This window comes from Diachasmimorpha longicaudata, chromosome 14, assembly GCF_034640455.1.
Source record: "Diachasmimorpha longicaudata isolate KC_UGA_2023 chromosome 14, iyDiaLong2, whole genome shotgun sequence".
Taxonomy (NCBI): Eukaryota; Metazoa; Arthropoda; class Insecta; order Hymenoptera; family Braconidae; genus Diachasmimorpha; species Diachasmimorpha longicaudata.
The window spans coordinates 4,015,148-4,037,501 of record NC_087238.1 but is presented as its reverse complement, the minus strand read 5'-3'; the positions used below and the strand labels follow the sequence as shown (position 1 = coordinate 4,037,501).

The following is a 22,354-nucleotide window of genomic DNA, read 5'->3' as shown; positions in this document are numbered from 1 at the left end:
CAGAATCACGAGATAAAAGAGGAGTAGTCGGGTACAGACATTGACTGACGTGTTCCTTTGATTTTACTGAGGAGGGAAATCGCCCTTCACTTCCTTGATCCTCCCAACCCGCGAAGCCATCAAAAAGGACACACGGAAGGATAAAGGAGAGAAAACAAGTTTGGAATCACCTTTTTATTGGACATATATATTTTTTTTGCTAATATAATCGCACCATATTACTGAACGCTCGTTTTACATTTTATTCTTTGTTATTATTATTATTATTATTATTTGTTATTATTATTTGGCATTATTATTATTATTGTTTGGTATTATTTTTCCATTATCATGATTGTTCACTTCAATGGCTTCATATTTCATGCTACATCAAAAAATGGAATGAAAAAAAAACAGACAATTTTCGAAATTTTTAAAAATTGGCACAAATGGTGTCTGCTGCAGATACAAAAAAAATCGAAAATTTAAATTAGCCTAATTATAATCCTTCCATTCCCCATCAGAAGTGATTCTTAATAGGTTCGAACTGTTGTGCTCTGTACACAAGTACCGGAACATTTGCATCCGTACGTGTCCATTGTTCCCAGCAGTTTGAGTTGTCCTCATGATGGGAAGGGATTGAGGCATTAGGGATGGAAACTGGAGTTGTGTACTCACGTACACGGGAACTAAACTGTGGTTAGCCGTGGGTTTATGCTAAGCCTGTCCTATCCTGAGAAGCAAGGTAGGAGAAAGTACCACTTTCAACTACCAATAGCCGAAGATCTACATCTAAATAGAAATCGAGTGCAATTTTGGGAATTTATTCATTTCCATTTGACTGTGACTGGACGATTTTATTATGAATATGTGGTCTAACTATTATGAATATGTGGACGATTTTATTATGAATATGTGGTCTAACTATTGAAATTTTTTAAATCACATTTTTGTACATTTAATTTTTCTAAATCTAATTTTTACAATTTTTCTTGATTTTTTAAAGAGTTCAAAAGAGCTTTTTTTATATTTTCTACTGGAATATGTATTCCATCAGGGGGAGGACGGGGAGGGTGAGGGAAAGGTGAATGAATAGGGGAAAATTGTCAAGAGGGAACGACTATTTGAATCATCTTCCACTGAAATTGACTCCGTAATTCACATGTGGATTCTCAGCAAGAGAAAATTGGAAGGTGTTTTTAAAATTCACGTGTCTCTTTTCCAAGTCTTCATAATCAATCATTATAATCATAGAAAATATATATCAAAGATATATAGAAGATATATATAAAAAAAAATTCCAAGAGAACTATAATCAGAGAACAAAAATTTCCCCTTTAACCCAGCCGGGAATCGAACCCGCATCTCCCAGTATGGCACCGGGTACTCTTACCAAATATATAAATATAAATATAAATATAGATATAGATAAGAAAACACACTTGTAAAAATGAATAATCCTCTGGGGTAAACAAATATTTGGAAAAAATAATTTTCCTCCCTCACTGGAATTTTTCAATTTCTTTCTAGTTTTCAGATTTTGAGTTTTTTCAGGGTAAAGTCACTGAATTGCACCCCGTGGAGGACTTTTAATATCGCCCAGTCTTAAGAGTTGGTAAAGCCACTTGAGAATTGCATCAAGTTCTCAGCCACAGTGGCAGTAGATACTTTTTTTCCTTGCTCACTCATTGCTTTTCATCCATTACTTTCAAGGAGGAAAAGATGGAACTTAGGGAAAGGATTATCGAAAGTTTGCCTTCTCTCTGTACTCAACGTTGAAACAATATTCGCTTCGTTGGACGAACGTTATAAGGGCGTAAAAGTACTACAATTACAAGGGTAGGGAAAAAGTTGAAGTGTTTAATGAAAGTTTGGGTTGTGCTATCCTTTGTTTAATTCGAGACAAGACTCTTGATCTTTTTTTATCTGACCCTACCCTTAATTTCATTGATATATTTTTTTCTTAACACAAGTATCAGTCATTAGAACTGATTTGAAATAAGTAAGATCTTACGAGGAATATCAATTACATTTACTTGAATCTAATAAAACAGCTCTTGGAGTCAAGTCATCTATATTCACCAGGAAATTGTTTACTTTCTTGAATTAATCATAAGTTTGTGCTCATGAAATAAATACTTTAATTAGTAAATTGATTACTCGTTCATAGAATTATGCCAATCTTTGAATGGATCTTCTTGTACATCACATTGACCCAAGTTTGCAATATCCAAATTAGTGTCTGATTGTCATAATCTGTGATTTCATTACTGTAAATGAATGAGTTGTTCTGGAAAAAAATATAAACTTTTCCCAGCTCTACGACATCTCATTAGAATCTCAGTTCTTTTACGTAACAATATCCTCCCTGAGATTCTCTCCATAATATTAATTTTTTCTCTCACTCCACTGGGGGAATCTCCCCAGCTTTAATGACTTCCCTCTGATAAATTCAGGGAATTGATTATTATCGAGACAATTAATTAAATAAAATTGCAACGTCACACCCTAGATGCTGTAAAACCTCGTCCAACATCATTGAAACAGAATGAGGACGAACTAAAAAACTTGTTCAAGCATTCGGTGGATCAACTTATCCTTCATAATTGATCATTAGTCACCGACGTGAATAGGTGAAGATCCCAAGAACCACTGGTGACAAATTTTATCCACCACTTGACAATTGCAATCATGACACTACTCCTTTCATCAACTCCCTAAAACACTGTTACAACTTTGCTTCTCCTCATTTTCAACGGAGTAACGAAAAACAGGGGGAGAATGAGACATTCCCATACAAACTCATTCAAAAAAACTAAAGTAATTATAAGAAGAAAAACATAAGGTCCTGACACAACGAAAACTCCCAACTTGAACAGCATTTCCCACACACTGAAGTTTTTAACTTGAAAATACACCGGGAGGGGGGGAGGGACATTGTAAACTTTCCAAGTAATTGTTTACTTAACACAACTTCAACAGCAACCCACCGCCTCAATGATTTTGTGACACTAAATTTAACACTTAAAACTGTTTCTCGTGCCTCATTAATTTTATTCTTTTCATGGTACAATCGTAAATAACTTTTCTGGTGGCGTTAAATGATAATAAAAAAAGTTGGCTCATGAAACTTGAATTTTTCCTGTGATCACTGGAACGAATTATCGATTTGGATTTATGTTGATGATCGATAATTGTCACTGTCTTTGTTGATAAATTGGAGCATTTATGTGAAGTACAATGTTTTGATTATTTTTTATATAACAATTTCTCTGAGGGCCATTTTTTATATTTTTGTTATGGAATTATACTATCAAAGTATATTATATACTATGTATTATCCAGTATATATTATATATTATAATCATGTCACGATTACATAAAGAATTACGATAGTGTCGCGACTAAATTTACCTTATTCTTCTGAAAAGTCCAATTTTAGAATATTCTTTCATTTGTTGCAACGTTTTTTTATCATTTTGTCTTCCTTTGAGCGCATTAACTTGCATTTACTCACCGATTCTGTTGCACGCAGGAAAATTCATGTGAAGGATGAGATTAAAAATCTCACGTGTGACAAGAAACGAGGAAAAGCTAAATTATGATGTGTCACTCGACTGTTGTGAACATATTTTTCCCATCTCTGCCAGGAAAAGATGAAAATTAGTGTAGTCTATAGCACCATTGTCGCATCACAGCATACATGCGTGTATTAATGGTGGAATAAATTTTTAAAATTGTTATCCTTTAATTTAAATTTTCGATATTTTCTGGTGAATTTTTTTTTCATAGACATCCGGATAATTATCTTTAAAAAGTTGCGCAGAAAGCTTTAATGACAAATTCATGACAAAAAATCCTCTATCTGTCTTACACGGAGAGAAAAATCTGTCAAAAATACTGTGCCATGCACTAAAATTGACTAAACCGTACGATAAAATTTGACGGTCTATCATTTTTTATTTTAAGTTAAATAAAAAATTTATAAGAATCTTTTAAAATTCGTGTGAAGGACAGTTTATTTTATTGGCCCTTTCTTCATTTCTTATGGTACCACACAGCAATTTTTTGGCAACTCATTGTGATTGGTTAATCTTGAAACTGCTTGATATGTCTGGAGACAAATGAATCCTCTGTCTATAGCTGTTTTCAGTCCATCTCAGGATGTTATAGTTTTTATAGTTTTTTTCCAAACAGTACCGAAATGTTTAGAATGTTTTTAATAAATAGAACCAGAGAAAAGACAGAAAGGAATTAATGAACAAGGGCCTTTCCTCAAATGGGTCTAGAGTGTCACATCTTTGGTCACTAAGAGTCAGTTGATCTGTCTGGAGACATCATACCAGAAAGATATACCTTCTGCCTGCGACAATTAATAATTAAAGTTAATAGTTAAATCGTTTTTATATTATTGAGACACTCTCTCTCCATAATTCAATAGACGGATAAGTTAACTTATCCGGTTATGTCACGTTACTATTGATTTTATACAAAAATGACTGAAATGATTTTTCAGTCCACAATAACGTATTTTTTCCACCCCATAAAAATGATTTACCCTCTACTTTAATGTATCCTTTATCACCCCACAATTGATCCCCATATTCCATTTGATGTCTTTCATACTGATATTATGATACATTTTGCTCCCTCAATTTTTAATTTCCTCAAGGTAACTGAAAGGGAATAAGTAACTGTTCGCTTTCTCCTCAGAAAGGTAAAAGATGAATGAAAAATTTAATCCGAAACTCTCATGTGAATGCAGCAACTGAAAGACGAGATTTTCCCTGTAATTCGTCCATAGAGTCAACTAATATATGTTTTCAGGGATAATCTTCTATCTCTTGATTAGAAAATAGAGCAAGAGGAGAGACATAATCGGATCGTCCTCAATGGCGTCACCAGGATTTTCCATCGATTCCAAAATTCGTCAGGTAGAAATGGAATACCAAAGTGAATCCCTTCTGTTGCCCATTTCACTCGTTTTCCCTTTTTTACCACAGCATTTACTCTCACGTCTCGATACTATCACATGCACTGAATGTTGTATACAACTTTTGGATAGTGGAGTGATTGGTCTGGCAATTGATCGACCTAATTTATTTCATGTTATTGCTACAATGAATTTCAATGACTTTGATCGTAGAAGAAAGTGCTTTTTATCAAACCTTCACCTCTTATCAATAAATAATAAAAATTGTTTCCCAAACGAAGTGTCAAAAAATTCAGACTCTAATCGTTGAGTGAAACAAAAACATCAATTTTGCCATAAGACACTGTCAAGTCTGGATTTTTAAATTTTTTTTAGAGAAAAACGACAATTAAGTTCAGGAAAAAATTACGATTCCAAATGCGATCCAATTTTCTAAAAATTTGGAGCAGTTTTCGATAATCTCGACTTTACTGAGGGGGTAGAGCTACTTTAGTCGACTGTCAATAGACATTGCAGTCATATATATCCATATATATATATACACCCGTCTGTCACGATCGAAAATGAATTTTTCATTATGAAATGTAATCATTTCGTTCCTTGTGCTTGCGAAATTCTGATTCATATTTTTCTCTTTGCGAACTCGACTGATCGAACGATTATACGATATATTGCCTTCAATCGACTGCTTTTTTCCTCCCCCGTGTACATACAAATTTCCTTGCTTTTATATAAAATATATATCGAACGAGTCGATTTCAAGAGGGAAAATATTACCCCTCGACAAATTGTGGTATTGATTTATCAAGTGGAAAGGTTTGATGATTAAGAATTCTTGAATGAATGGATAGATCGTGAAATAGGACATTTGACACAGAATAAAATTAAACCACGTTAATTAAAGAATGAGTGCAAAACAAAATTGATGATACCTGTGGGCTTATACATATATGTACATATATACATATACATATACATTGTATACATATACATATATGTATTAAGGCCCGGTTGGAGAGGGTCACGTGATCGCAAATCGCCATAATAAATAAATTTTTGAAATAATGGTACGGAAATAATAAATGAAGTGCAGTAATTAGGTTTGATAATGATAAAATAATTATTATAAAATAATACCTTTAATCAAGAGTGTAAATAAATCACAAATAAATAACAAAATTAGATATTATTAATTACAAAATTTAGCGCGTTGATAGGAATTTTTATGTGCGAATAAAACACATTGCAGATGTCGATTCTAGTGTTCGGTTCAGTAATTTTTAACAAACTTCTCCCTCCGTCCACCGGAAATATGTACATATATATGTATGTCATGGTATACCCTCTTCAGTCTTATCAGTAGACTGCAACTACTTGATACGTCGATTTTCTGCATAAAAGCTATCTCGACGCTCCTTTCTCGAGACCAGAGGAAAACTGGACTCTCTCACTTTTCTCCTGTACAATCTCAACACTGTTCCGGTCCTCTTTGTGAAAGACTTGATCCGATAGTGAGTCGTGGAGATTGTACTACCAAAGGAATCGATTCTCACCAATATCGTGCAATTTTGCAGCGATAAACCCAGTGGCTAGGACTTTACGGGGAACAATTGATAAATAATATTGGTCTCGGAGGACAGGCGGGAGAGGAAAATCGTGGGGGGACCAATTTTCGTTGACTGAGGATATTGAGTCCTTTGCTATTTTTTGGGGACTGGATAATTCCAGGGGGTTGGGTTTGTGAGATTGGTGGAATTTAATGACGCGGATATCTCGGCTCACATTTTATGAGGGTATCAGTGTCTTGGAATGATAAACCGCGAATTGAATTTTTGAAATGCGATAAATGGGGGTCATCGCGAAGGGTCAATTGAAGGGGTTGGAAAGGGAGGAGATTGGAAATTCATTTTTAGTGAGATCATACTGAAAATTTTTTGCGATATTATTTATAATTATTTATGCGATAAATAATTTGTACGTGTTTCAAACCCCAAAACTGGCATTAAAAAAATCAAAATTGGAATGAAAAAAATAATCCAACCAAATACCCTCAACCTTGAAAATTAATCGGACATTTTTGAAGGTCTTGAGGTATTAAAACTGAATATTTATGAACTTTTGGATTTTTTATGGAATATTTATGGCTTAAAAGAGGTTTTTGGGTTTTTAAAAATTTTATTTCTTGGATTGAGGTGGGTTCAGAGCAGCTGGATCTAGTTTCAATGATGATCTTGCTCTTGAACAACCTAATTAACGTAATTGAAACCTAATTAGGTAAACTAAATACCCTCTGGAGTAAATAGGTATTTGACAAAAAACATATTTTTGCTAAATATTCATTTGCCTCGAAGAAGTATTTATTTTCCCAAAATTATATTTATTTGATTGAGTCCATTGGATTTTAGGGTAAGCAGAATAAACACTGGACGTAACTTCAACACTTTAAAGTTATTATTCAAACATTAGTAAGGACTCCACTCGCTCAAGAGGTACTAGACAGTACGAATGTTCGCTGCGAAGTAACTAACTATTCCTAGTAAGGCCCAGGGTTTACACTCAACCCCAGAGGGCAATATATCCTCCTCCCGCACGCATCCTGGTCTTCTCCAGCGACCAGATGTATTTCAGAAAAAACACAGCAGATAGTCCCCATGGGGACTCCACCGAGGAGGGCCTCATAAAACTAAACCAATAAATATTGTTCTGTATCCCCAGAGGAGGAATTAGACCTCAATGATGACAATCTTATTCCTCTCGACGATGACTACGTTGAACTGGACCTGAAATGAAATCTGAATAGTTTTCACTTTTCATAAATTCCTGATTTTCTAGAAGAGAGAATTTCCATAATTTTTTTAATTTTCAATTTTTAATTTTTTTAATAATTATTGAAGTTCTTTCAACAGTGCAATAAACATCATAACGTTCTAGAAAAATATAATATAATTGACATAATTAACAGATAATTATAATTATCCAGTCGACTCCACTGGAGAATTAAAATATTAAAATTAAATGTTTCTCTGAACTGAACTGATGTTTGAAAAAAAATATCTTGTCCAGTCTGGGAACGAATTTTCACTCCAAAAAATATTTTATTCTCGTTTTTCAGTGTGACCCAGGTGTCGGGGTAGATCGCTTTTTCCACGCCCTGTATACCGCCAAGGCACGGACAATAATGCCATTCTTACTCGGCACAGCGTGCTCCGAAGTGAGTGAAACACTAGCAAAAATCGTACCCTATTGGAACATCGTCCAGGTGTCATTCGGCTCAACAGCTCCAGCATTATCAGATCAATCAGAATTTCCACTCTTCATAAGGACAGTTGCACCTGACTCGAGTCACAATCCAGCGAGAATAGCACTCATAAAGCATTTTGGATGGGATACTGTGACAACTCTCTCGCAAACTGGTGATATGTATTCCCTGGTAAGTTAACTAACATCAAAACTGCAATTTAGTGGATGAAAACGAGTTATATTGGAGTTTACGGTGAAATCTCGTCAAGGCTTAGAGCATTGTCAGGAAGTTATGCGGTAGTTTATGCACAAAACTTGGTGATCAGTGTCCCTAGATGGTCTCTCTGATGGGCATACTTGTTGCTTGGGACCTGAGGAGAAAGTTCTAACTCTCGAAACAATTTGGCTATTCCGTGAAAATTATTTCTCCCCCTTCCATAACTCATTTCAAAGTCATCAAATCGCATGTGCATGAAAATTAATAGTGTAAACGAAAAAAAAAATTGACTACAACGTTTCAATTATTTTTAATATAACAAATTGGGATAAAATAATATAAAAAATTGGGATAAAAATTCAGTAGCGAAGTGATAAGTCACTTTTGGCTGATGACCAGTTTTCGATGAATATCTCAAAATCTAGGGGACATGGCAAAATTTTCATTAGAACCTTTTTTGTGGTACAGATTGAATACTACAATAAATGTTATTACAACAATTTCGCTATCTCGCTTAGATTCGGAGATATGGGTCAAAAACTCGACTCAGGAATAAGCCGAATTATTTTGTTTTACCTCCTCTTCGAAATTTGCTGCAATTTTAACAGAAACTCCGAAAAATTTGATTTTAATGCCAAATTTTTTTCGAGAGATTGTCATTGTTTCAGTGGTTATATTGAATTTCTTTGAAAAATGGCCCTGGGCGTCGAAAAACCGATAGATCGAAATGTGCGCAGTGTTTGTTAACTGGAATTTTATTGTCGATGGAAATTTATGGTACGTTCGATTTTTTCATTCGCAGGCCGTTAACGATCTTGTAACCGAATTAGAACAGGCGAATATCACGTGTACAGCGACCATAACATTCAGTGAAAATGACTATAGAGAACAGCTGACAACTCTCAAGGTAAGAATAACGAATATTATTGTTAAAATCTGCGGTTGATAACACGTTCGATTACGGCTAATTACGGCCTGATTAAACTGATCGTGATGACAGTGATTATCCCACCGAACAAACGTGATTACATTCGTTACAAGAGGTATTTTTCATTGATGAGTTCTCAGAGTGATTGAATGATTTATTTATCGATTAATTCATCGAATTGTTTACTTGTTCTGGAAATATATTAAACTGTCGGTAACTTGATATATTTTCACAAATTTTTCAGAAACAATTGACAGCCAACAATGATAAAACGATCCGGAACTCGTCGATTTGTTGTTTGAGATTAATTACAAGTCAATTAAGTCTAATAATATTTTTATGTCCGCAGGATCTTGACACTCGCATCATCATAGGAAGTTTCTCACCGAAATTAGCGCCCAAAGTGTTTTGCGAAGTAAGTTGAGGCATAAATTTTGTTTATCAGATGTTCATAAGTCAATCGAGCTTTCGATTTCGTTGATTACCACATCAATCGATAGATAATTGTAAATAAATTATAAAATGTGTAGGACAGGGTAAAATCATGGCTTGAAACCTGTTTGGAACAATAATGTTTATAATGAGGTAACAAATTATTTTATTGAAGACTCTTGACCGATATTATAAGACAAAAATATTGCTCTTCTTGTAATTCAGGTGAACAATGACAATTTTAGTGTGGGATAGTCGCGTTAAATATTTAATTTTTTAATTTTTTTCAGGTTCGAACAGGTTCGAATATTCAATTTTCACATGACTTCAATTTAATTTCCACAATTCAATTGAATTATCACAATTTTTAGGTTCGAATATTCAATTTTTTTACCCAAAGGATATCATTCACTGTAACGAAGGTGTGAAAGCTCTTGTGAAACTCTTGTGAATATTTTTTCAACTGTTGGTGTAATCGAATATATTTAGGAAAACGTGAAATTTAGGTTCAATTGAAAACAGAGCGAGTGTACAAGGCAAAGGAGAAACTCGAAACTACGAAAAAAAGGGAATAGAAAAATAAAGACGCCGAGTCGAGAGCCAATATCGACGTCTCCTCGAGCCTCAACATATCACTCCGGGCTTACAGCTTCCCCTGGAGCTTTCGAAAATATTTGGGTTGAGTTTACACATGTTACTTTCTAGTTACATCTTCTCCAGGGGTGTCCGTTGAGTAAGCCCATGAAACCCGTTTTCGACTGCTCGAATCTACTCGAATGCCTGGTATTTTTCGCCCTTTGCGATACTCATCTTCCAAAGGGAAACTGCCCCCACAATTATTCAAATAATTTTATTCAATTGTTTGAGTGAACCATTTCATTGATCACTGAGAGAAAAAAATATTTCTGTCAAATAATCATTTGATCGAAAGAAATATTTATTTTATCCAGTCCGCAACATCCAATTTCAAATAATTCATTTGCCAAAAAATCCACACTCAATGAATGAACTTATTCATTAATTAATGACCCGCGAACATGAAAGACAAGTCCCGCAATAGCCGACGACATTCATTCATTTAATTTTCATTTTATTTCAATTTTATTATATCAAATACCGCTCCATCGATTTTTTACTTTATTTGTCAACATTCCCAATATTTATTTTTAATGACTTGCCGCGTTGATTTAATTATAATTTTATGTATTTGTTATTTGTGGTATAATAAAAATTATTTTATTATTTTGTTGATATTCATTTTTTTCGTTCTATTTTTTTTTATTTGAATATTTTACCCTTTGATTTTTTGATATTGAGCATTTTTACTTTAGATTTTTTTTAATTGGACATTCTATCACTAGAGGATTACCATCATTATCATTATTAATTGAAGATAAGATTTTTAGGATATTTTGGATTGTGTATTTAGTCCTACCATCAAGGACTTTGATAAATTTTCCAATACTAATTATTCTTGAAGATAATAACAATCGAATTAGCATAATTGAAGTCTAATCAGGATCGCCTCATGATGAGTTGACTTTGGAAAAATAGAATATTGAAAAAAAAAACACTTTGATAAATTAAATAGATATTTGAAAGAAAAAAACATTTTTTATTTAATATATTGAAAAACTTTGTCTCTCTGAGCACTCGAATAAATTCGATTCCATCGAGAATCTCTTTTTATTTTGATATCGAAGAATTTTTATACCTCTCCAATGATTTTATTCTTCCAATTTCCGGCGAATACACTCATATTAGAAATGGAAATGCTCGAAATGCGTTCCCTCCGTTTGTTTATTGATTTTGCCAATTGGCGTGTAAATTGTTCGGAAATATTCTCCTCACGGAATAATGAACACCAACGGAGTGATGCACCATCTGACATATCGTCTGATGAATAACATGAAATCAGGGCAATTGTATTTGAAGTCTCCAGCGTAGCCACTGGCAATTGGAAACTTCGTGTCGGGGTGAGGAATAAAATGGGATAAAAATTTCCATAGGTGTTTTTTCCTGCCATAACGACAGTGTGTCGAGGGCTGAGTAATGAGCCCGACAACTAATAATAGTCGTAACGATGCGACTATCAACTTGGTAAAGTAATAAGTGAGGAAATTATGAGAGGGACCAGGTCTTCATTTTTAGAGTCAGTAAAATGGGAAAAATCTATTACGAGAAGTGAGAGTTCATTCTTGTGCATAAATTTAATAAACTGACGATGAAAATTATGTTTGTGTCGTAATTAAGAAGAAAAATGAATTTAGTCAGTGATAAAGTTGATGATTGAGGCAACTTCTAGCTCATGAATTTTTTAAGTTTTTTTTATATTAACTTCCTCAAGTAGTGAATTTATAATAAGCTCCTGAAAATCGAATCTCAATCGAATTTGAATTTTTATTGTGTGAGAAACTGGGAAATTTGTCACTAGCACTTCTAAGCTGACTAATTAATTTCACTTGAAAGAATAAAAAACGAGACGTTGATATTTGTCTTCGTTTTTTTATTCATAAAATACTCGTAATTGTAATAAAACTTTGATCTGAAATTTTGAAACTGAGATTAACAGTTAATTTTCACTCAAGATTGACAAAATTATTCTACTCGTAAACTGTAACCCTGGGAAATTCGGGAATTTTCTTTTTTCGAAATGAGTAAGTTGCCCACAGGACAATCAGTGCAAAACGACAAACTGTCGGTATTTCCCTCCACTGGGGAACCTTTTTTGAATATTTAACCGTCTGTGAAAGAGGGGGTGGTAGAGCCCTCAATTTTTGGGAGTGAAAACGTGCTCGGTTACAAGGAAAAGGAGGATATGGTCTGTCCAGACTTTTTCTGCGAGTCCTTCTGGGGATTAGGATCAAAAGATTGATGAGAGAAAGGCATATCCGGGGTGTAATAAATGTTGCTTAAAATATTTTTTTTATTTATAAATCAATTCCTCGACATCCGATTATTTTATCATTATTTTATTATTTTATTTGCCTGATGTTATTGCCTCATGAGGTTTTTTTTCTATTCCGAACGTTGAAGTATGAAACAGTTACCCTAATTAGTAATTATTTAGTGAAAAGGCCGAAGACAATTTTGATTTTTTGAGTCGGCGCAATTTTTTTTAATTATTAAGATCCACAAAAAGAAATTTTAGGTAAAAATTAGACCTCCAGGGGGTGAAACGAGGGAGGAAGATTAGTTTTCTCACGATAATTACCCCCCCAAGTCTAATTTTTCCACCAAAACTTGACCTAAAAAGTCGTTGATTGCCATTTCATCCCACGTTTCGCCCTCCAGAAGGCTAATTTTTACCCAAAATTTCTTTTCGTGTATCCCAGGAATTTCGAAGCTCCAGAATTTTCACGAAGGGCGGGGAAATTATACTGCCAGGGGCTTCTCGGTTTCCTCCCCTTCAAACTTTGATTAGACCAAATAAAAACTTTTACTCCTCCACTGATGTAGGCTTGGAAGCTTGGTATGCATGGTGGAGATTATGCCTGGATTCTTCCGGGTGAGACGATTGACCTTTCCGGAATGACTGGAGACTGGTGGCATTCACATGGAGGAAACGATTGTTCATCAGCTGAACTTACTCAAACTTTGGATGGTGTTATCATTGTTAAGAGTCATGGCACAGTTCTTCCAGAGGAAACTAGCTCATCTGGTTTGGTAAGACAAATTTTCATGATTTTTCTTTCAAATGTTGAGAGCTAATGGTTTGGAACTCCTCATAAATTCAATTTCCCCAACTGTTAAGAGACAATAACAAAATCCATTTGGAAAAACATAAGATTTATCATCGAACATTAATTAACTGCTTCTTAACATTCAAACTGATGGTACAATATAATAAGTAATGAATACTTAGAAAAATTGTCTGACCTCTCCACAATTTTTTTTTATTGTCTGAGAAGGCGAATGAATTTGACTATTCTCTGGACTTTAATGCTTAATTGATGATTAATTACTCATTCATAACCTTTCAATGAGTAATTAAGATTGATTAATGTTTAATTAAGTGGCCCAGTGATGTCCAAACTCCCAAATCTCTTGATTAAGGGGGAAAAAATTCTGTACAACACACGATATGACGTCTACTTCCAAAGTCCCGAAACGAGGGATCGAAGGGATTTTATTAGCCATATTTTATGAGCGCAAAGTGCCACTCAACAAGCACGAAGTCGCGACGTTAATTTCATATTTAATCCCCTCTATGGTGCAATATTAATGGCCCAAATGAAAGCTCCATCGTCGACTAGTTCAGTAGCGAAGTAGTAAAACGAGACACATCACGTTTGACTGTTTCCCAGTTTTTGATGAATAACTCGTAATCCGGAGCAAATGGCAAAATTGTCATCAGAAGCTTTTTTTTCGGGTAATTCCCCTGCTACAATAAATGTTATAACAAAAATTTCGCTATCTCCCTTAGATCCGAAGATATTTCCCCAAAACTCGACTCAGACGTGAGTCAACTTTTCCTTTTACCACTCGCTACTGAGTTGTCGTCGAAATTCTGAAAAATAAAAAAAAATCTCCGGGAAAAAATATGGAGCCTCAATCGTTGATAATAGTTGTACAACTTCCAAGAACAATGGGAGAAAAACTTAAAGTGAAAGGGAACAATTCACGTCCAACGGTGGCTTTTAGTGAACAGTTGGTATTATTCTCGTGATAATCCGAACACAGGGGATTTAAAAACTGAAAGATTAGGCGATTCCACCGGATATCGAGGGAGAAAGACCAGAAAAATCGTTGGTCTCTGACTGATATTGATGTATTGTCATCAGCGGGTGATTTTTCATTGTGTTGCTTCCGTTTTAAAGATGAATATGTCCATTTTTACCCAGAGAATGGAGTCGGTCCGATTAAAATGACCGTAAGATACAGCAGCAAACTCCCAGTTACGTTTTTTTTCAGATTCACATATTTTCTCATTCTCTCCTCTCGCCTTTTCATATTCTTTTATTAGCCTGCAAAAAAATACTGATGTGGCCCATTAACGCTTTGCAGTTTTTTAATGCTTTTTTTTCTGCCACCGTAAAACTCGGTTTAACACCACAGCGAGATATTCCAGAAAATTACACAGAATCGTTACAGGTCAGGTCGGTGCTTTGTTTATTTTCGGAAAAATGTTAAGTTTAGAGAGTTGTGGATTGTCCACACGGAAAGACGGCAATTTATCAAAGCAGTGACGGTCGTTCAATTTTTTTTTCCCGGCATGACAACCTCATCTAGGTGTGGTTCCGTCAACCTGATGTTTCCATCCCACATGAAAGGGAAAATAAAAGACGAGAAAGCACTGCCAAATGCTTGCGTGACGCAGTCAGGGGATGAAGTAATATAAGGAGAGTGCTTTGGCATTAGTAATACATCGGGATGGATGTTTCAAGTTGGAGACTGGTGGACAGTGTAAATTAACAAAACTAAAGGTTGACAATACATGGGAATATTTTTTTTGGAGATATTATTGTTGATAGGAATATTTAAACTATTTAAAATATTTGAACTGTTTAAAATATTTATTTGACAGGAGTATTTAGTTTGTAAAATTATATTTTTTCTGTTGAGGGGTTTGGAGGGAGGTTAATTGGATTTCAATGAGGTTTCACATTTATATAATTTCGATAAAAAAATTTGGTTGAAATAACCTGAGCAAAACTCAATAAAAAAACTTTATACACGAACAACTTCATTTTTTAAAAATCGACAAATAAAATTTTTAAAATACTCAATTTCGTTGTACCTAAATTATTGTGCAAAAAAACGATAACAAAAAACGAAATAATGTGATTTTCGTTCTATTAACATAACTATGCATAACTTTAATCAAATAAATTGAAAATAAAAGTGCTTTCTGTTCATTAACATTGCTAATTAAAAAAATACTAAAAATAGTATTAACCAGTCATAGCATACAAAAAAAAGTTACACTGTCGCAAGTTATTTTAAACGAAGTTATTAAAGCCCAAGTTATTTTTGTCACATATTTATGATAAACTTCAAAGACCAAATTATTCTGACAAAATTATTTATGTGAAAAACATTTAGACGTGTTCCCCTCAATGATGATAAGTTTATTGATCTTGAGGCTGGCAATACTGCAGAGAATTCCAACTAGACACCCTCGATGATTTTTCGGATTTTTCCTGTTTACCACTCCCAACTCAAATGTATTTGAAAATTGTCCATAACATTTTCAATATGAGGTGACACTTAAATAAACTAATGCTCTGGCATTTCAGACGAGCATTGAATTCGCCTCGGAGCTCGCAAAAAGGGGTGTAACACTTTCCCGATTTGCTGCTCAAACATACGATGCAGTTTGGGCGATGGGGATGGCATTGTCAACAGTCGAGACACTTTTAAATCAACGTAACACGAGTATCGCTGAATATACACATTCTAGACGTGACATAGCGTATGACCTCCATGCTGAACTGAAGAATTTGAATTTTCTCGGTGTTTCGGTGAGTCAATCCCTTACCCCATTACACGTGCAACAGATAAATCCTTTTTGGAGTTCAGCCAAGGACGGGGTTTAGCACTTGGGTTGGGGGTGTTTTAAATCGATAGGAATAAGTAATGTCGTTTAATCGTCAGGGTCCTGTGTCATTCGATGGAGCTGATCGAGTGGGAATAACTGCCTTTTATCAAATGCATGGTAAGTACATCATTTTTGCAATTTCAATGTATTTGATTATAAAAAATACAATATGACAATATTTTTACATAAAATATAAATTTTTTGACAATATTTTTATATAAAAAAATCATGGACCTCCCTTCCCTTTCCACAAACCTCCAAAATAATCAAACTTTCCGACCATTAATTGCATTATTCCCTTAACAACCCCATCATAATTAACCCCATCATCAAACGTACCTCATTTTCTCTCGATTTTGTTCAATTAAAATCCTTACCAATAATAAATTAATCAAGAAATCAATCTCACTATCGACCACTGGGAAATCGCAAATATTTTCAACCCCCTACGACTCCCTAAAACCCTCACCCTCACCCCTAATTACCGACAGGACAACCTTAATTGAATTTTACGTCTGTCAAGAACCACAGAAATCATCATCAGAGATTTAATAAATAATATCAAAGGATTTGCACGCAGAAGGTAGATATTTCTCCTATGATGTCTCCAGAGGCACCAACCCTTAGTGACCAAAGTATTCGCACTCTGGGCCCATTCAACAAAAGGCCCTTGTTCACTCATTTCGTTCTTTTCCTTTTCTTCTGCTGTTTATTAAAATTATTCTAAATTTTCTGGGACTGTTCTGAGAAAAACTATAAAATACTGACATGGACTAATTAAAGCTGTGGACATACGGCTAATTATTGTCCACACATACCATGCCATCACAATACAATGATTAATTACGTCTGATTTTATTTTTAATTTACAGCGGATGCCAATTTTTTTCTCTAATTTTTTCAAAATGGGGAGAACATTCAGGGAATGTTGGAATAGGAGATTCAGGATGGGAAGCAATAAGTGAAATCTGTTTGAGGACAATAAACTTAGTTATTTTGAGGTCTTTCCTCTTCGAAAGCAGCTGAGGATCTAATCAACAGTCAAATAGCTAAATGAATAATACGTAGATCAGTCACAAAGGACATAAAGGAGAATAGTCATCTCCCCATTCCATAGACTCCATCATCCAGCTCCATCATACCAAATGATAAACAATCAGATTCAGAGAGTAGGACAGACTTTGCAGGCATCCACTCTTGACAAAGAATACTCAGTATTGTATTTAAAAGATTTTTTTTATGCTGAATTTTGGGGGATGAAAGGGAAAAAACGTAATTTTGTTTTAAATACTGAAGAAAATTATAGAAAAATTGAGGGGATGATTTTTGAGATTTAGGGAACGCTTTGAAAAAATTTAGGAGATGACAAATTTCAGGGGGTAAACAATCCTTCGACGAAATGTCAAACTCAGGGTTCATTTACTTGCTGAAGTAGGAGGCCACCAAGTGACCTCTGCATATATGGAAATCCTGATTTAGTGGAGTGGATATTCATTTGAGGATATTCAGAGGCATTTCATGGTAAAACTGATCACTCAGACTCGATCTGTCCTTCACTAGGTGCCCTCATTCGAGCCTCGTCAATTACATAAATTGATTACTGAAGTCCTGGGAGTCTCTCCTAGATTGAAGAAATTTATTCAATCACAACTCAAATTTCGTTACGTTCAACACTGAATAGTATTGACAGATTGAGAGATCGATAGGGCACACGATACGAGACAGGACGATATTTTGTGAAGTCTCGTTTCGATATCGGGAAAAATGAAAATCGTTAGGATCGTCTTGGTGTCGTCTCAATCTCGTTGGAATTAATATCGTCTCGTCTCGTAGAGAATAAACATGGGATCACGGTGTATCGATCTCGAAGAAAAATTGAAATCCCAGTCACGTCTCGATCTCGTTCTGATGAGATGAATCCAACTAAAATTAGAAACTATTTTAGATGAAAATAGTAGTTATATTACAAGTTGAAGAGGCAAAGTCAGGATAATATAAAATGAACGATAAAATTGATATCGATTTATCAGATAATTATTATTATCTAGGAAAATTATGTAATTATTATGATAGCAATTAACAGGAAGATGTTCTGTGGTGAATTGGAGACAATGGGTCAAGTGTGTAATATAAGTCACTCGTTTCAACACGACCAAGTACACGTTAGTTCTGTAATCCAAGACAGAACGACTCTTTGCCATTTAGGGTACCATGTAATACTAGAAATTTTTATGGAGCTTAAATTACAAAATTTAGAATGACAATTTTCGTCTCTGGTGATGTCCCTTTTCACATATTTCAGACATAAAAAATATTTTTCTAATATTCATTTGCTTCAGACAAGTATTTATTATTCCAAAATTATGAGCTTAATTAGATTTCAATTACACCAATTGCACAAATTGCGCAGGACTTCAAACAAAATTTATTAATTATTTTTAATGTTTCCTAATTGTTTATCTTCTAGAGAGAAGAATTTTGATTTTTAAAATTATTGAAAGAATTCTTTTAACTTTATAAAAATATAATTAACGTAATTAAATGCTAATGAAGATTGTCTAGTAATGACTTGACCCGAGAAGTCTGATATTTAAATAAAAATAAATACTCCTCTGGTTTAAATAGATAGTAAATAAAAAAAAATTTTGTTTGTTTATTTCATACTGAAACCCCATGTGCCTTGAATCTTCTGATGCTTTGACATTCCCCTGACTCTTAAAAGTTGTTCACGAAAATATCGATTGAACTATAAACCGACCCTCAGACTCTATTGACGTTATTGCATTTGCCGGAAACCACGTCAAGTGTCGAGCCATCGCCCACCCAATTCTCCTGAATTGACTCATTCCATTTTGCAACACCTCCCAGTGCCAGGTAGTGGTTCGTCGTTCCAGGAACTCTATTAGATGCCAATCATTCAGGGGAACAAAAACAGGCGCTAGTTGGATAGCATTGAAATTTCAATATGTATAAAAATGTAACAAAAAAAAAAGGGGGAGCCTGGCATATGGGGGCGAATGTCGAATTTAAATAATGCCCCTAGGCTCTCGTTTGCCAGGTTCGCTCTTCTCTGGGAGTAGCACGAGTGTTTCACATCGGAAAATTTCATTCCACCAATTACATTTGTACATCAACATTAAAGAGCCTGCAATCGTTAATAATTTCACTGGCGAAGATAAAAACAGAAATCTATGTTGTAATATTTTTTTACATTTTTTCAATTTCTAATAGTTGAAAAACGATTTTATATTATAATTTTTATCATCACTGTGACACTGTAAATTTTTATATTGTCAGGTCATGGAGTTAGAAGAATCGCTATTTACACACCCGAAGACGGTATATTGACACTCGATTGTCCTGGATGTGCTAATGTCAGATGGCCAGGAGGTCATCCACCAGTGGCACGACGAGTTTTCAGGTTTGAGATGACATTTTAATTGAGAGGGAAAATTATTTGGTAATAGAAAACATTATATATATTTTTTGGTTTGTTCAATCACATTGACATCTGGGTCACTAGCGGAGTATGATTTTGCTAATAAAAATAATTGTATATATATACTTTGAATTTTTTTATTTAGTCACATTGCCACCTGGATCATTAGTGACTATTCATAACGAAAAAACAATTTAACAAAAAAATCATTTGATGGTGCACGTCAAGGATATAAATAAAGAGGAAAAAAGATTGATAAAAGAACAGTTCAGATAAAGTTAATAATTCTGGGTTCCTTCAAAAATTTTTTTATTTTGGAAAAACAGTTTTCATCAGTTGAACAGTCTTTTATATATTTCTGAGAATAAAAATTCGTCGATCAGTCTCATCTATTGAATTTTCATCCTCGTTAAGATGTCCTGGTGAAAAAATCATGAAGTTTCACAAAAATATTTTATAATATCAATTAAATTACCAAAAACGCGAGAGATGGAAGAAGGCTGATGTTTATTCAATTAAACAGCACATAGACTAGACCGGAAGACCACTGGTTGGGGTCCTCTAATTGGTTTTTCATTTATAAAAAATTTAGAATCCGAATGGTAACAATCGATCCAGCAGCATTTCTGGCAGTGGCGTGCCTCGCCAGTATAGGAATGACCCTAGCCCTCTCATTCCTCGCATTCAATCTTCATTTCCGTCGGCACAAGTAAGCAAAAGTCAAAATAATTTTTACCCTTCGCTATTTTTTTTTATCAACGAATATATGAATTGATTATCCACAGGAGTATAAAACTCTCGAGCCCACGGCTGAACAACATGGCAGCAGTCGGCTGTGCTCTGGTTTATGGTGCCGTAATTCTTCTTGGGTTGGATCATGCTACTCTACCAAACAACTATTTTCCAACGATATGCACAGTAAAAAAAATTAATAAAAATTTCATAATATAATAAATCAATTTTTCAAAGCCCCAATTTAACGTTGACATTTTTTCCAGGCACGTGTCTACCTTCTCTCAGCAGGATTTTCCCTCGCCTTTGGATCCATGTTCACCAAGACCTACAGAGTACACAGGATTTTCACTAGAAGTCGAAGTGGTGTCGTTAAAAATAAGGTATTGGATACTCGTGACCTTTAAAGAATTAACGAGGGTGGAAAATTCTTCCTGAGTGACTAGCACAACGTCCAATTACTTTGATAAAACTGGCTCATTAAATCATTACAGTTGCTTCAGGACACTCAACTGATCAGTTTGATATTCGTTCTCCTACTGATTGATGGACTGATAGTGACACTGTGGGTGACACTGGATCCGATGGAACGGTATTTGCGAAATCTCACGTTGGAAATAAGTCCACAGGATCGTGGAGTCGTATATCAACCCCAGGTATCCATCCAGTCCAATTATTCAATGATGAATTTGGTATTCAGGTGTACTCAAGCTTGTTTGTATCACTAGGTTGAAGTCTGTCGATCTCAACACACCAATGGATGGCTGGCATCCCTTTACGCTTACAAAGGTTTGCTACTGGTTGTGGGAGTGTACATGGCCTGGGAAACGAGGTAATGTATTCACCGGGATGTATTCATCGACCAATTATTATCGAACCTAGAAACATTCGTTATATACATCACTAAGGACTTTTCGTACTTAATGAGAAGACTTCCACATGAGAAGGGCTGATTTTTTGGTTTTACTTTTTGGGAAAGTCCCAGTGTTTCAATTTTGTTTCAGATTTTTTTTTACTTCAGGATCAAGTTTAGGGTCTACCTCGTCGCATCCCTTAAATTTCATAATTATATCTTCATTAAAAATATTATTTTTGTTATTTTAAGAAAAATTGTAAAGGGCCCACTTGTCATTAGGGAGTAGTCCCTGAGAATTCATGTGTTTTACGTGGGTTTATTACATGATAAAGTACATTGATCGATGAGATTGGACGAGTACTAATTATCTAACGAATACGATCATGGAAACGAGCAATTAATATCGTTTTTTCATACGAAATAAATACGAGTTCAAGTAACAATCTGTCGTATTTTATGTCGCTCGTTATTTATTGCATCCTAAAGTTCACGATAATAATTGTTATTACAAAATGTTTCAAATTTAATCAGGTTTACCCCCAGATAAATCCAATATCACCAAAGTCGAACCCTCATGTGTACGTCCACGTTTCTTCATTGTATTCTATTCACCCCCAAACACTTCTCATAAATTCCTTTTATCATTTATCTATTTTCCAATCAAATTTTCCAATTTTAGACACGTGAAAATACCAGCGCTCAATGACTCCCAATACATCGGCATGAGTGTCTACTCTGTTGTGATAACATCTGGAATAGTCGTTGTATTAGCTAATTTAATGTCTGATCGTGCGACCCTCGCATTCGTGACAATCACAGCCCTCATACTGGCGTCAACAACAGCAACCCTGGCACTCCTCTTCCTCCCCCAGCTGGCTCATATACTCGGGGGTGAGAGAGCCGATCCTGTTGTACAGAGTCTGGGACTGAAAATCGAATGCAACACGAGGAGATTTGTTCAGGACGATCGCAGGTATTTTTTAAAAATAAATTTATTGTACGATATTTTTTTTTTATTTTATGGTGCCACTGGCTATTTACATACCCTTGTGCTTTA

At 34.7% G+C, this 22,354-nt stretch overlaps 1 protein-coding gene across 2 annotated transcripts in view; it reads left to right on the top strand.

The window, feature by feature from the left end:
• Positions 1-22,354, top strand: part of LOC135169316 (gamma-aminobutyric acid type B receptor subunit 2) — a 38,038-nt gene that overhangs the window by 11,026 nt on the left and 4,658 nt on the right. For both annotated transcript variants that reach the window (XM_064134202.1, XM_064134203.1), the window contains exons 3-15: positions 8,025-8,342; positions 9,172-9,276; positions 9,647-9,712; positions 13,189-13,395; positions 15,969-16,193; positions 16,327-16,387; positions 19,568-19,691; positions 20,302-20,418; positions 20,495-20,627; positions 20,708-20,824; positions 20,936-21,097; positions 21,170-21,273; positions 21,977-22,270. In XM_064134202.1, the coding sequence (XP_063990272.1) occupies positions 8,025-8,342; positions 9,172-9,276; positions 9,647-9,712; positions 13,189-13,395; positions 15,969-16,193; positions 16,327-16,387; positions 19,568-19,691; positions 20,302-20,418; positions 20,495-20,627; positions 20,708-20,824; positions 20,936-21,097; positions 21,170-21,273; positions 21,977-22,270 (2,033 nt within the window). The remainder of the gene's footprint in view (positions 1-8,024; positions 8,343-9,171; positions 9,277-9,646; positions 9,713-13,188; positions 13,396-15,968; positions 16,194-16,326; positions 16,388-19,567; positions 19,692-20,301; positions 20,419-20,494; positions 20,628-20,707; positions 20,825-20,935; positions 21,098-21,169; positions 21,274-21,976; positions 22,271-22,354) is intronic.